The 16,093-nt window shown below is 43.3% G+C and overlaps 1 protein-coding gene across 3 annotated transcripts in view; it reads left to right on the top strand.

Moving 5' to 3' along the window:
• Positions 1–16,093, top strand: part of ARHGAP44 (Rho GTPase activating protein 44) — a 158,280-nt gene that overhangs the window by 100,574 nt on the left and 41,613 nt on the right. For 2 of the 3 annotated variants that reach the window (XM_028499018.2, XM_024127756.3), the window contains exons 7-10: positions 3,060–3,177; positions 12,830–12,898; positions 15,125–15,206; positions 15,657–15,784. In XM_028499018.2, coding sequence (XP_028354819.1) covers positions 3,060–3,177; positions 12,830–12,898; positions 15,125–15,206; positions 15,657–15,784 — 397 coding nt within the window. Of the gene's footprint in view, positions 1–3,059; positions 3,178–4,891; positions 4,951–12,829; positions 12,899–15,124; positions 15,207–15,656; positions 15,785–16,093 lie in introns of those variants that run through there. The other variant, XM_028499019.1, reaches the window with a different exon arrangement.

The following is a 16,093-nucleotide window of genomic DNA, read 5'->3' as shown; positions in this document are numbered from 1 at the left end:
CCCATTGCGGAGCGCAGGCTCCGGACGTGCAGGCTCAGCGGCCATGGCTCACGGGCCCAGCCGCTCCGCGGCACGTGGGATCCTCCCGGACCGGGGCACGAACCCGTGTCCCCTGCATTGGCAGGCGGACTCTCAACCACTGCGCCACCAGGGAAGCCCCTATCACAGAATATTGAGTAGAGTTCCCTGTGCTATACAATAGGTCTTTGTTGGTTATCTATCTTATATATAGTAGTGTGTGTATGTTCATCCCAAGCTCCTGATTTATCCCTCCCCACCATGTTTCCCCTTTGATAACCATAAATTTGTTTTTGATACCTGTAAGTCTGTTTCCTTTTTGTAAATAAGTTCATTTGTATCTTTTTTAAAAATTAGATTCCACATATGAGTGACATCACATGATATTTGTCTTTCTCTGTCAGACTTACTTCACTTAGTAGGATAATCTCTAGGTCCATCCATGTTGCTGCAAGTGGCATTATTTCATTCTTTTTTATGGCTGAGTAATATTCCATTATATGTATGTGCCACATCTGCTTTATCCATTCCTCCGTCGATGGACACTTAGGTTGCTTCCATGTCTTGGCTTTTATAAATAGTGCTGCAGTGAACACTGGGGTGCATGTGTCCTTTCAGATTATGGTTCTCTCTGGATATATGCCCAGGAGTGGGATTGCTGGATCATGTGGTAGCTCTATTTTAAGTTTTTTAAGGAACCTCCATACTGTTCTGCATACTGGTTATACCAGTATATATACCAGTATACCAGTATATACCAATTTACATTCCCACCAATAGCGTGCAAGGGTTCCCTTGTCTCCACACCCTCTCCAGCGTTTATTGTTTGTCGAAATTCATGATTAGTGGCACTTTTCCCAATTAGTTGCTACCTATACAAATGTTTCCAAGTTACCCTTGATATTTTGCTATTCAGTCTCCACAAAGGGACCATTTGGGGGGCATTTTACCACTATTGTATAATATCAAAGTAGATTACTTATCCATTACAAGTAAAATTCCTTATAAATGGAGGGGAAAGGTGTATGTTTTTAAACTACCAGGACAGAATTGGGGGTGTAGGGGAATAAAGGGGAATAGGGAAGAAAAGAAAGAGATAACTTTGGAGAATGTCTTCATTTTAATAAACATATATTAAATGTAATTTGGATTTTTTAAAAAAACAAATTTAATCCAGATCTATAATACCCTAAAAATCAGCTTAGTGTTTGTGGCCACTTTGTTTATTTTTTACACTTATATATTGGTTAGTTTTATTTTCCTTCAGGTAGCATGAATGGGGTGGTGGTTGTAGCTCCATAATCTACCATAATCAACCATGGAAGTGTATTCATTATCTGAGATCTAAATTACAGCCATGACATTTCATATTTTATTTGACTAAGCCTGGGAGGTATTAATTAAATATTTCTGTAGGGCAAACCATTATAAGAAAGAATTGCCCAGGAATTTTTACTAATCCTTATCTGTTAGCTGAGTTTTGTTTTGTTTTTTTTTAACATTTTGGAATAGAATATATCCTTTCTAATTTGCCTTGAATTCTTATCTTGGATGAGGAATCTTTCTCAGGACACATGTGTCCATCTCTGGAGCTTCAAGCCAGCTTAATGTCCTAAAGCCTTTTTAAAGTAATTTTCACATGGGTGCGCTTTTTAAGTAACAGAGAATCCTTCATTTTGCTACTTTTTGCTAATAGCAAAGAGAACTAATGTCCCCTTTTTTGGTATTATAATAACCCACTCTCTGATTTTTTCCTGCACATAACACAAGAGGAAAGAAGGATTGTACAGAGAAGACACTTAGTGATTCAATTCTTGATTCTCAAAATGAGGGTAAAATTGCACTTTTTGCCTCTACATTGTATGGACAGTCCAAGAGCTAGATGGAGCCCGCAGGGCTCTTTGGTTTGGTCCGTACACTGTTGGACTGCATGGTTTTAGAGGATGCTATTTAATCTGTTGTCACGTTTCATCTGATGAGTTCACTTGACAGTTCGTAGCTTGTCAGTTGAAACATCCCGCAACCTCTGGGCCACACTCCTCCTGCCTGGGCCCCATCGGCCCTGATCACCCTCCAGTGAACCCCCGCCAGGTCCCCGTCCCCTCCCTGTTCCTCCTGACTTCCCAAGACTGCAGCCAGGCATTGGCAGCCTTTGTCATCCTGATTATGCGATTGTTTTTCTTAGAGCTGAGAAACAGCTTTATATCTCATGTCCCCGTCACAAGTAAGAAGTAAAGGATTGGGTGGACCAGATTTTATGATAATGACCCATTTGACTTATTCTTCCTACTTGCTGGGCCCTATAGGCTGTTGAGTTTACAGCCTCAGGGGGAGAGGCCCGCTGTTCCCTGCTATAGCTACTGGCACCTTAGCATAATTAGAACCTTCTTTCAGGGCCTGCTTTTGGGAATTCCTTGATAATGACTTAGCAACCAGAAATATTTGTGCTTCCGCATTAAAGTTTCCCAAGGGGCTCCCTCAGAAGGCCAGTATTCTCTGCAGAGAGATAAATGTTTAAGAAAATATAAATGAGGTGTCGCAGTGTTGCTCAGAGGTTGCTTAGTGCTTACCAGTGGAGACTTTTGCTTTCACATTTGTTTTAATCTTACCCACTTGTCCTCTCACTTAGCACCCATGATTGCCTTCAGCCAAGTAGGTGACTGTTTCGAAACTCACAGCCCGCAGGATAGGCAGGAAGCTAATAGGAATGGCATGGACCGTGCTTCAGAGGAAGCGGTGGTGAAGTCATCTGGCCTGAGTGTTCCAAAGACAGTGAGGAGGAGGATGGCGAATTGGGGAGTCCTTGCTCCGTCTGAAGTGGCCGCTGTCTTCAGCCTCCTTCAGTCCTGCCCCTTGGACATTGGAGCCCCCTTTCTCCTGGTCTGGTACTGGGTACCTTTTCTTTATCTCTCCTTTGGAATGAGGCTGTGTCGTTCCCTGGGTGACACTCATAACCAGCTATTTCTCTGCTTCCCACAGTGTCCCCAGGGCTTTCTCTACCTGTCTCACCCCTCTCCTCTTTGTCTCCTCTTTCCCATCAGGTGGCAGCAGACTTCCAAGTCTTCGGGTTTGTCCAGCAGCTTACAGCCTGCAGGTGCCAAAGCGGATGCCCTCAGGGAGGAGATGGAGGAGTCCGCCAACAGAGTGGAGATTTGCAGGGTACCCAGCTCTTTGCTCCTCTCCACTGAGAAAGATGGGGAAGCCCTAAGGGAGTCCCTTTTTGTTGGCTGGAGGTCTATGAAAACCCTAAGAGTGAGCCTCTGGTTGAATCAGTGTCCCAAGCTTGCCTGCTGACACCTCCAAAGAGTCCTGCATGAGCCCTAAGAGTTGGGGCTTTCATGGTGACCTGGAGGCAGGGGGACAGCAGTGGGTGATCACTGATATTCCTGTGTGGTAGGCAAAGAGGAAATGGCCTCGGTTTCTCCACGAAGATTTTGTAAGTCATCTGAGCCCCAAATCATAGATTCTAGGCCACCCAGAACAGTTGAGAGTTTAGACAATAGATGAGCCTTGACTCCCTGTTGATATTACATTATTTTCTTGTTTGCCTTTTACTGTTTCCTGAGTCACTTTATCAGTCCTTTGCTTCGCGGGAGACATACATGTATCTGTGAAGTTGAAATGCTAGCCAAGGAGACACTTGCAGCAAAGAAAACCTTCCACTTGTCAGGAGAGGAGGACCTCGTTCTACAAAGTGTGCCTCTGCCCTCGGGAGTGATAGGTGCCCCTCATCACCCATCACCCATGTTCAAACGTTTCTCATCTACTTTCCCCACAAATGTTTTATGGGGCTTTGTCAGCAATACCCATTCTCGATGCTCTGTGTATATGTACATCTGTATACGTGCAGATATGCCAGTTTTGGTTTGGATCTAAGGAACAAAAATACCACATTTCTGCAATTATGCTGGTATCTGTTGTCTTCCTAACATACAGTTTTACCGGAGAGCGGCCACTTTGCATGCATACACCTTTGTTCTTTGTGGCTTTATCAAGTCTTACCTTGTCCATCAGCTTCTGCTGTTATGACCACCCGGTACAGGTGATTCAGACCTTGCATTCAGGTGACATTCAGAGTCAGATAGAATTTCTCTCTGGAGTTAGAAACATCAAAAATATCTCGAAAGGATTTGTTATATCTCAGCCTCCAGTTCTATAGAGCCAAGCAAAGTTAGACCAATACTTCAGACCCAAGACTCATTGTGAGTAAAGCTGGTTTCTCATGTGAATTCCTGTGTCTATGGCAAAGATCTAGCTGGTGCTATTCATGAAGAATCACTCTTCTCTCATGTTGATTTCCCTTTATTTCCCTTTTACTCTGTGTCTTCTCTACCCATTCACCATGGGTTCATGTCCTTCAGTTAAATCTTGTTTCTTACAAAATTCCTTCTTCACTAGACACAGCAGGGTGATGTTAAGAGGGGCTGCTGGGGAGTTCCCTGGTAGCCTAGTGGTTAGGATTCCAGGCTTTCACTGCTGTGGCCTGGGTTCAATCCCTGGTTGGGGAACTGGGATCCTACAAGCCTCACGGAGTGGCCAGAAATGGAAAAAAAAAAAAAAAAAAAAAAATAAGGTGGTGAGGGGAGCTGCTGAATGCAAATATCCGAACGCATCAGAGTAAAAGTTTAATAGCTTCACTCAGTCTTGGGTAGCTTCTTACATAGGCTGTTTTTACCAAAAAATATATTAAAATTCCTTTTCAGAGATTACAAAAGTATTGCATGTTCACCAAAACCAGTGGAAAAAATTTGAAAAGATATTAAGAAAACACCAATAATTCTTTCCCTTTCTACCCAGCATCCAACCAACCAACCTCTCCGTTTGCAAAGGAGGTGACCAGTTTGCCTTTTTCAACAATATTTATTGAGATTTGTTGTGAACAATGTGCTCTGTGACGTGCCAAGTGGCCATAAAAGTTATACGGATAAGGAAGTAAGTGTTAGGACCTGTTACATAGCCTCCCACCCTTTTTTCTTTTTTATAATCATACAAATATGCTCTCATATATAGCATTTTTCTAGGTACTTGTTTTGTGTTTGTGTGTATGTGTGTGTTTAAAAAACAGTCATGTTGTTTCTATTGGTCTATCACTTTTCTCAATTAACAGTACATCCTGGACGTTTCTCCAGATTAGTAGCTGTAGATCCAACTTAATCTTCTTAATAGTGTGCACAATATTCCTTAGTAGGGAGGTATCTACCATGATATATTTAGCTGTTTTTCCTAGTGATAGATATTCAAACTAATGTGTTTTGTTTCTTTGTTTTTTGCCATCAACAAAAATGATATAATCAACATCGTTTTATGTATATTCTTATACACTGGTAACTTTTTTCCCCTATAGGATAGATCCCCAAAAGTGATATTTTTAGGTAGAAGACTATGTATACTTGTTAAGTTTTAATAGATATTGAGTTTACTTCTCTCTCTTTTTTTTAAAAAAAAATTTATTTTATTTATTTATTTTTGGCTGCATTGGGTCTTCGTTGCTGCACGCAGGCTTTCTCTAGTTGCGGCGAGCAGGGGCTACTCTTTGTGGTAGTGTGCGGGCTTCTCATTGCAGTGGCTTCTCTTGTTGCGGAGCACGGGGTCTGGGCATTCAGGTTTCAGTAGTTGTGGCTCGCGGGCTCTAGAGCACAGGATGAGTAGTTGTGGCGCACGGGCTTAGTTGCTCCACGGCATGTGGGATCTTCCCGGACCAGGGCTCAAACCCGTGTCCCCTGCATTGGCAGGCGGATTCTTAACCACTGCACCACCAGGAAAGCTCCAGTTTACCTCTCTTAAAAGGAAACTGCAATTCATATTCCCACCACTAATATACAGAATTGGACATTTCACTTTATCTTTCTCTGTAATGTATGTTTTTCCTGTTTTCAGTTTTTGCCCGTCTATTGAGGGAAAAAAAGCTATCTCTATGTTATTGTAATTTTAATTTCCCAGGATGTTAGTGGTCCTAAGTATATTTTTGTGTCTTTATTGGACATTCTTCCTGTATTTCTAGACCTTCTTAGTTTGTCAAATTGTCTGTTCGTATTGGCAGTCGGACCAGTATTTCTATTGTTTTTTTTTTTGTTGTTTGTTTGTTTTTTGTTTTTTTTTTTTTGCGGTACGCGGGCCTCTCACTGTTGTGGCCTCTCCTGTTGCGGAGCACAGGCTCCGGATGCGCAGGCCCAGCGGCCATGGCTCATGGGCCCAGCCACTCCGCGGCACGTGGGATCCTCCCGGACCGGGGCGCGAACCCGCACCCCCTGCATCGGCAGGCGGACCCCCAACCACTGTGCCACCAGGGAAGCCCTCTATTGATTTTAATAGCAATTTGTGTAAGTTCTCTGTATAATTAGAGATATTAAACTTTCTTCTATCTGCTGTGCTGCAGATACTTTTTCCAGTCTGCCATTGTCTTTTGATTTTTGTTTATATGGATGTCTGCCATTAAGAACTTGATCATGTACCTGTATTTCCTTTGTATGGGAGAAGACCCCAGGTGGTCCATCAGGCACCTTCCACCTCAAGGTTAAGAAATTTTTCTTCTTTAATTTTGTTTTAATGTCTTTAATGCATCTTATACACCTATTTTGTGCATGTTAATATACCTGCAATTTATTTTTGTATGTGGTGTGCAGGAGAGATTTGGTTTTTTTCCCCCCATATGAAGAGGTAATTCATTTATTAGATAAGCCACCTCCCCCTGAAGTGAAATCCTATCATCTGATTCCTCAAATTTATTTCTGGGCTCTGTATTCCATTCATTTGCTTGTCTGTTCCTGGGCTAATACTGTGCAATGTCTCTTCGAATGACTTCATAGCAATTATGATATTCAGTAAAATAACTCCCACTCTCTTTCATAGCTATCTTGGCTGGTCTGTGGCCTCTGTTTCATTATATGAACTGTAGAATGATCATATCCAGTGGATAAAACCACACATTGTGCTCTCAGCAGCTTTATTTGTGTGCTGAGCAGATCCCCTTGAGAGCAGGCACTGATGTTTTCTTTAAAGTTCTCTTCTGACTACTCTTTTATTTCTACTTCATTGGCTGCCAGCTGTTCTAAACATCCACTGTGGTCCTCCTCCCTTCCCTTTCTGGGTTGCCCTAATTGGGTCATTTCCCCTTCTATCTTCATGGTTTTGTATTCTCTCAGCTGGATCTCCTACACTGTGGCAGCCCAGCAAAAGGAAAGTTTGTGGGCTGAAGGTGAGCAAGGTGGCAGTCTGGTTTCCCTGTGTTTAGGCACAGTGAGACTCAAGCAGAGCTCCCCAGATCTTTAGACCCAGAGAGCTTTTTTTTTTTTTTTTTTTTTTTTTTATTGGAGTGTAGTTGCTTTACAGTGTTGTGTTAGTTTCTACTGTAGCAAAGCAAATCAGCTATACATATACATAGATACGTATAGCTTTTTTGGATTTCCTTCCCATTTAGGTCACTGCAGAGTATTGAGTACAGTTCCCTGTGCTTTACAGTAGGTTTTCATTAGTTTTCTTTTTTCTATATAGTATCGATAGTGTATATATGTCAATCCCCATCTCCCAGTTCATCCCACTGTCCCCTCCCCCTTGGTATCAGAACTCTTGTTCTCTACATCTGTGTCTCTATTTCTGCTTTGCAAATAACATCATCTGTATCATTTTTTTAGATTCCACATATATGTGTTAATATACGATATTTGTCTTTAGACCCAGAGAACTTTAGATCCAGGAAAACCAAGTCAAGGTGGGTTCCATAAGACAGAACCTGCTGGTACCTGGGGCAGGTGGGCAGGTGCCGTGTTTCTTTTTTATTCCTTCTTAGAACTTCCATGTCTCTACTTACACGATCCATCTGTTCTTGTGTGCTGCCTACTTTTTCCATTAAAGCCCTTAGCATGTTAATCATATTTTTAAAAATTCCTAGCCTGATAACTCCAACATTCTTGACACATCTGACTCTGGTTCTGATGCTTGTTCAGTTTCTCCAAACTGTGTTTTTGCCTTTTAGTATGCCTTGCAAGTTTTATCCAAAGGTGGACACAATGTGTACTGGGTAAAGGGAACTGAGGTAAGTAGGCCTTTAGTGATGTAGTAGTCAGGTGTGGGAGCCAGGGAAGCATTCTGTAGCCCTGTGATTAGGATGAACAGGGAGATGGGGTTGAACCGGGTTCAATCCCTGGTTGAGGAACTAAGATCCCACAAGCTGCACGGTGCGGCCAAAAAAAAAAAAAAGTTTCTTCTAAGGGTAGGTCTTGTTAAGAGTAGAATGCTCTAGTACATTTCAAAATGGTACCTTTCCTCTTCCCCTTGGCAAAAGCCAAAGAGAGTTTTTCTCTGATGTTCACTGTGAGAACTTAACTCAGCAAAAGTGTGAGGGCTCTCCCACTCCCTGGAGTTTTTAATTCTCAGACTTGTCCACCCTGAGCCTCCTGCGGTTTGTCAGTTACAGTTCAGGGTTTCCTGAAACTACGGAGGTTTCTGCTCCCGGATTTCTTCCCCAGTAAGTTGTGATTCTCGTATTCACCTGTCTACCTCTCTGGTTTGGGGGCAGTGGTTTTCCCTGTACTCACCTCACTTCTCTGATGGATCTAAAAAGAGTTGTTGATTTTTTTAGTTTTTTGCAGCTCTTTACGTTTGTTAGGACTGAGCTTCTACGTGCCAAATAGGAAACCAGAAGTTAACAGTAAAAATCAAGATTTCACTTTTTACCAAGAAAAAGTACTTAAGAGACCAGTACTTACAAATATCTTGGGGATTTTTTTTAACAACAGAAATATCTAAAATCCTACCATAACATTTTGTAATATAGGGTAATTATAAAATATTACTAAGGAAATCAAAGAAGGCTTTATAAAACTGAGACGTATTTTTAGATGAGAAGAGTTAATGCTATACAAATTGAATTTCCCAAAATTATTTTGATTACAAGTGTAGTATTTTGATTGTGGTAAATTGCAATAAATGTCTCAAAGGGTAGTAAAGTTTCTAAAGTTATGGTGGGAGAATTATTGGAGCTTTGAATTATTATCTCCTAAAATTTATTATAGAATTACATAGTTAAAATAGGTACTATCTAAAAAATAAATACATCAGTGGAAAAAAAAAAAAAAAAAGAAAGGCCTCCCAGCCAGAAGAAAATCCAAAATCCAAGTATATGAGAAGTTTCATCTGTGAGATTTCTAATCCATAGGGACAGTCTATTCACGAATAATTCTCAGACATTTGGTTAGTTCTTTGAAAAAAGAAATCTGTATCTGATACAAGTACCAAAATAAATTCCCAATTTATTAAAGATTGAAATGTCATATTCTCTACTGAATATATATATATGGATATTTATATTGTTGGTTGAGAAGCACCAAGCAGATTAGCAAAGGAGGAAGTTGTAAAGAGAAAAATTTCATACATACTACTATTTACAGAAGCCCTAAAAAAATGCAGTACCAAAAAAAAAAAAGTTACAGATTCAAACAGGAAATTGGGGAAGATATTAGCAGTATTTGATAAAACTGATGGTCTCATCAATCTAAAAAACTCTTAGAAATCTTACAAATAAGATATAGATGAAGACTCTCGTAGGAATATAGGTCCTCAGGGCCACAAGGAATTGACAATGGATGACACAAATAGCTAATAAAGGTAGAAGAAAGTTAAGCTCTTGATCAAACAATATAAATTAAAAACACATTATTTAAATTTCCTCTAAATTTGATTGTGATTAAACAGAATTAAATGGTTATTATAGAAAACAAACACAATTCATGGATTACTCCTCCTAGTATAAATGGTGATCTTTCTGATCTTTCAGCAGTATAATGCATAAGGTCTAATTTCCCAACTCATAATTATCTTTCTAATATTTTTAAAATTAACTCTAAGGAATTATACAACCAGAATTAATTTTAACTGCAGAATTTATCCAAAGAGATAATCAAGAGATGGGTGGAAAACTGTATAAAGAGATGCTTTTTCAAGTGTTGTTATAATAGTGATAAATTAGAAACACAATAACCAGCAACAGAAACAGAGTCCTTCTGTACAGTAAATGTCATGACCAATGGAAAGCACGTTTCTCTGGGGGTGGGTAATGAGCTACCAAGCAGTCTAGCCTGATCCCATTTTTTGTAAACCAGGCAATCATATGACTGATTAAAATAAGTACAAAACGGGCAAATGTCAGTATTTATAGCGGTTATCTCTGCACGGTTATCTCTGTGTGGTGGGATTACAGGTGCAATTGTTTTTTTACTTCGTATTTTTTTGAGTATGGCTCTGTTGCAAAATCAGAAAACATGATTTTTTAAATACATAAAATTCTGGTGATTATTAATGGAAGGGTTTTTTCCCTTTATAAAGAAAATTCACTAATGATTTAGATTAATGGGAATTTATTTTTAAAAATATTATTCTATTGATATTTATGAATAAATAAATTTAATAGCATTTATTAATAATTATAAATAATTTAGATTGATATTTATTTATTTTTATTTTTTGGCCGTGCTGCGCAGCAGCTGGATTCTCAGTTCCCCGACCAGGGATCGAACCCGGGCCCCCTGCATTGGAAGCGCAGAGTCTTAACCATTGGACCGCCAGGGAAGTCCCAATATTTATTTTATTTATTTAGATGAATAGAAATTTGATTTCAAGTTTCCACTTTTATTTCTCACTTGTGTGGCTTACTTGGAGTCTATATTGTTAACTTCCTAAGACGGTAATGTGATTGTACCTTTAGAAAATCCTGTCGTGTTCCTGAGGGCACACACAGTTGGCCCGACTTTTCTGAGATCATCTGCTGAGTCGTTGAAGGTGATTTGATGTGGCATTTAGTCCCTTCCGAGGCCCCCTTCCTTTCCTCTGTCTGCCGAGCCATTTTTATCACTCCACCCTTTGTTTTTCTCTGACTTGAAGTATCTCCCTTAGGCCTGTCAGGCTGGCGATGGATGTTTCCAGACCCAGGCTGCTGGGGGCATGGCAGACAAGGTTGAGTTCCAACAAAACCACTTTCTCTTGCACCTTTGACAGATTAGGCATTCCTGGTAAGGGATGCTCTGGTGGAAGGGAGCTGAGGTGGGTGGTCCTAGAGCCCCTTCTATTCTTTGGGAAAGTTACCTTGAACTCTTGGTAGCTCCTCATCTGAAATTGGGATCTTGGTTCTCTTGTCTTGTGTACAAGAATGCTTTAAGGATGGTTGCCTGTCAAGGGTACTGGAAAAGGAAGCAGATTACTCCTCCCATCCCCGTGCTTACTGAGAACAGCTTAATCGGCAGCTGCAGAAGCTGCTGAGGTTATTGCAGTCGGGGCAGGATGCCCTTCCTGAATCATGTAGTTGCATGCTCTGATTCCTTCAGCATCTGGGTCAGCTTTCTTGTGCTGTTTTTTTTTTTCTTCCTTTTTACTGAGATATAGTTGACATACAGTATCATGTTCGTTTCAGCTGTGCTACGTGATGATTTGACATTTGCATGCATTATGAAATGATCACCACGATAAGTCTAGTAACAATCTGTCCCCATACAAAGTTATTGCAATATTATTGACCATCTTCCTTGTGCTGTATATTACATCCCATGGCTTATGTATTATGTAACTGGAAGTTTGCACCTCTTAATCCCCCTCACCTATTTTTCCCACCCCCCCCCCAACCCCTTCCCTTCGGGCAACTACTGTTTGTTCTCTATCTATGAGTCTGTTTTTGTTTCGTTCTGTTTTTTAGATTCCACCTATGAGATCATGCAGTATTTGTCTTTCTCTGTCTGACTTATTTCACTTAGCATAATGCCCTCTAGGTCTGTTCATTGTTACAAATGGCGAGATTTCATTCTTTCTTTATGGCTGGGTAGTATTCCGTTGTATATACACCACATCTTCTTTGTCCACTGGTCTGTCAATGGACACTTAGGTTGCTTCTATATCTTGGCAATTGGAAATAGTGCTGCTATAAGCATTGGGGTGATATTTTCATGTTACTTCAACTTGAACATTATAGACTCTTTTCTCCTTAACTAAGCATCTCTTCTGAAGATCTACCTCAAGGCTACCAAACAGGGAGGGTTGTCAGAGATCACATGACTTGCACACACAAGTTTGGAGACGTGACATGTCCAAAGATACGGTTATTGACAAAGTCTACATCCGCTCAAGATGCACTTTGATCGCCCCTTGCAGGGAGTGTTTCTGTGAAACAGACAGCTGTCCTCCTCAGGGGGAACGCTTTCCAGAACCAGACACAGCATTCAGCCGTTGTTCTCGGTCCCATGGGAAGCTCGGTGGTGGAGGATTGTTCACACTATGAGCTTGGCGTGTGACGTTGGATGAGTCCGGGTTTTGCCAAGTTTGGACGCAGCAGCCCTTCCCCTGCCCACCTCTCTTACCCAGCTTCCCACGACTTGGTGTGTTCCTGTTTCTTTCCCCTATGCTGGTGATCAACCAATCAGAATTGAGAATGAAGGAGAGCAAGGCAGGTAGCATCATCAAAGGGAAGAGGCGGCAAGACGAGGAAAGCAGGAGCACAGTTTGTACCTGGCGGGGCTGCCTCAGATGGTGGTGCCTGCCACAGAGATGTAGGGAAGTAATTTGCACATCACTCCCCCATACCAGCTTTCCTAACTCTTGGTGTAGCCCACGTGTTAAATAAACGCCCTGGGAAAACACAGGCATAGGTGTTCTTTTCCCGCTTATTCATCCTCTAGAGCTGTGGTTGGGAAACGTGGGAATGTCCACGGGCAAAGTTTGTAATCTGTCGAGTATTACGAAAAATGAGATCCACCACGGTTAAGGCTCTTTCTTCTGTGATGCTTAGACCCCTGCATGACCCACTCTCTATCTTGTGTTTTACCCCCTACAGGACCAGCTGTCGGCTGACATGTACAGTTTTGTGGCCAAAGAACTTGACTATGCAAACTACTTTCAAACGGTAAGGGTCCAGAAAGGTGAGGCCGCTTGAAGTCCGTTTACAGGCATCACGGTGCGGACAGGGAGGAACGTCGGCCTCGAACTGAGGACCCCTAGATCGAGCATGTCCTGAGAATAGATGGGGCTTTGACTGTTCTACCTGTGAATAAATCCTGCCTTCTAGTTCTCCTTGTATGGATTTCTCCAAAAGCCCAAGAATAAAATTCAGCTTCATCCATGAAGATGACTGCAACTCAGTGATCTATGGCAGTGGTTCTCAACCAGGGGTGATTCTGTCTCCTCTTGCAGCAGAGGTTTGGCCATGTCTGGAGACGTTTTTGGCTGTCACCATTGAGGGGAGGTGTTACAGGCATCCAGGAGGTGGAGGTCAAATTTGTTGCTAAATATCCTGCAATGCACAGGCCGACTCTCACAGCAGAGAATAATCCAGCCCCAAAATGTCAGCAGAGCCAAGGTTGAGAAACCTGAATCTTTCATCAGTAAGGGATTTGGGAAGAAGAAGAAGAAGAAGAAGAAGATAACCCCACCTGGATCGTATTTGTTTTTTAATCTAGATTTTTGCCCAAGACGGTGGCAAGTAGGTAAACGAGGATTGATACAGCCTGTTTGCCTGTCTTTCATCTATGAGAGCAGATTTAGAGAGTAGAGAAACAGGGTCTGAGTCATCCATACTTGAATGATCGGGCCCAAATAATTAGGACCCTGGCTATTTACCAGGGAAAATACAAAGCAACTGGAAAAAAAACAAAACAAAACAAAACTTGAGAAGAAAAAATACAAATGAAAAATCCAGTTAAGCTCACTTGCTTTTAAAGTTGGGAATGAAACTCAAATATCAAAGCATCTCTTTATGGTCAAGGAAGTAACAGAAAAGGAAGGAAGGTAAAGGGAAGAAAGAGGAGGAGGAATTCTGAGAAGTTTAAATGTGTTGGTAAGCATGGGGCTGAGCTGTGGGCGGTCACTGCTCTCCCTGCATGGGCATCAGTGGCTGAGAAGGCCAGAGTTTCTTCTGCCCTGAGAGAGAGCTGATAGGCATTTCTTCCAACTTGGAAAGTTTATTTTAAAATAGTGGGATTGGGCTTCCCTGGTGGCGCGGTGGTTAAGAATCGCCTGCTAATGCAGGGGACACAGGTTCGAGCCCTGGTCCGGGAAGATCCCACATGCCGTGGAGCGACTAAGCCCTTGAGCCGCAACTACTGAGCCTGCGCCCTAGAGCCCGCGATCCACAACTACGGAAGCCCACGTGCCTAGAGCCCGTGCTCTGCAACAAGAGAAGCCACCGCAATGAGAAGCCCGCGCACCGCAGCAAAGAGTAGCCCCCGCTCGTCGCAACTAGAGAAAGCCCGCGCGCAGTAACTTTCAAGTATATTCCATCAGTTTTATTTGCGAAGATAATATTTCATTTTAGAGTTTCTAAAACGAATGACATTGTTGACATTCCAAGCATTATTAGCTTACCTAATTGCCATTTGGGTACCATTTATTGCAACATTCTGATTTTTTTAAAATTCCCTTTTCGTTTTCCTTGGGGATAACAGTAGCTACTCTTCACACCAGACTTCTCAGCAGAGTGACTCCCACCTTTTCCCTCACACGTGCGCCATTCTTTTTGGAGGAGGAGGAGGTAGAGATTCAGAAAATAAATGAAGTGACTGTTGTTCACAGGTTTTCCTCTGCTCTTATCACCATTTCAGCAGCTCTTTTAGTAGTGGGATGGGCAAAGTAGAACATCTTGAAGGACTTTGGCCTGCATCACGTTAACCAGAGCAATTTTACCTCCCAAGATACTTGAAGAGGATTGTGGAGCAAGCACTTGTTTTCCGACCAGCTATATCTTGAACTGTTCTGGCAGAAATCAAGATATATAGAGAGGCTCATGGCATTTAGCGCCATCTCATAGGCACACGGATTTCTGAATGTGTTCTCCATTTACAGTCTCTCATCGTTGCACCTCTTTGGTGCCTTTTGCCGGGAGAACTGGGGGCGGGGTGCTCGCTAGGTGGGGCGGCGGTGAGGGCAGGCTCAGCTCTGGGGTGTCCTGTCTTCCTCCCCGATGCCCCTGCTTTCCAGACTTCCATGTGTGGTCACTCCCCTGCCACAGAGGCTAAGGAGACACATGCCCATCATCGCGGGTGGATGGAGGAGAGAGCAGGGCACCCCAGTGGCGCGGCAGCCTGTGCTCCCCACCCTTCAGCAAAGGGTGATGCTCGCTCTTGTGTTTCCTCAGCTCATAGAAGTGCAGGCCGAGTACCACAGGAAGTCACTGACGCTCCTGCAGGCTGTGTTGCCTCAGATAAAAGCACAGCAGGGTGAGTGCAGACCTTGCCTGGACCGGGGAGGCTGGGGACCTGCTTCCCAGAGAAGCCTGGTGCCCTGTGCTTGGCTCACCTGCCGCTACCCGGGCAGGGCCACGTTTAGATGAGCCCCAGGACCTCCCCCAGCAGGGGCCTCGCCCCAGCGGCAGTGAAGCCAAGCACACTCACACACTGCCCCACGGGGGTGAGTCGGGTGTGCATGGGCGTGCGTGGAGGTGCGTGGGTGACAGGAAGCCCCCCAGCTCTGCTCACATGGGCTGGCCGTCCGTTCTACCCGCTCCCCCCATCATCCCCCAAAACCACAAGAATGGAGACTCAGCTGGGCTCCGTGTCTTCGGTAGACTTAGGAGAATCGGTGTGAGCAGAGGAGGGGAAGATGCCCACATGGGTGACCTCCACTGACCCCTTTCACTGACCCCTCTCTTGCTCTGCTCCCCCCGACAGAGGCCTGGGTGGAGAAACCTTCCTTCGGGAAGCCCCTGGAGGAGCACCTCCTGATCAGCGGCCGGGAGATTGCCTTCCCCATCGAGGCGTGCGTGACGATGCTCCTGGAGTGTGGCATGCAGGAGGAGGTGGGTCTGGGCACAGCCGAGCTCTGCCTTGAGCAGGTCTCCTCGTCCGCGAGGTGGAGCCTCTGGGCTCTCCTCCTCTGTTACCGTCCTCGCCCAGCCCCACAAACCCAAACCCGTGAAGACGCGGTACAGCTGCCCCTCCTCAAACCGGTCCGGCTTTCTCCCCTGAGCCTTCGCTCTCCGGGGAGGATTGCGGGACATGATGCCACTGGCCCTGAGGATCTTACAGCCCCGCCCTGGCCCTTTTTTCTGCATTTTTTTGTTTGTTTTTTTTTTTTTTTTTTTTTTTTTTGCGGTACGCGGGCCTCT

This window comes from Physeter macrocephalus, chromosome 14 (genome assembly GCF_002837175.3).
Source record: "Physeter macrocephalus isolate SW-GA chromosome 14, ASM283717v5, whole genome shotgun sequence".
In the NCBI taxonomy this organism is placed as follows: Eukaryota; Metazoa; Chordata; class Mammalia; order Artiodactyla; family Physeteridae; genus Physeter; species Physeter macrocephalus.
The sequence above is the reverse complement of the archived record's forward strand: the minus strand, read 5'-3'. Positions and strand labels throughout refer to the sequence as shown.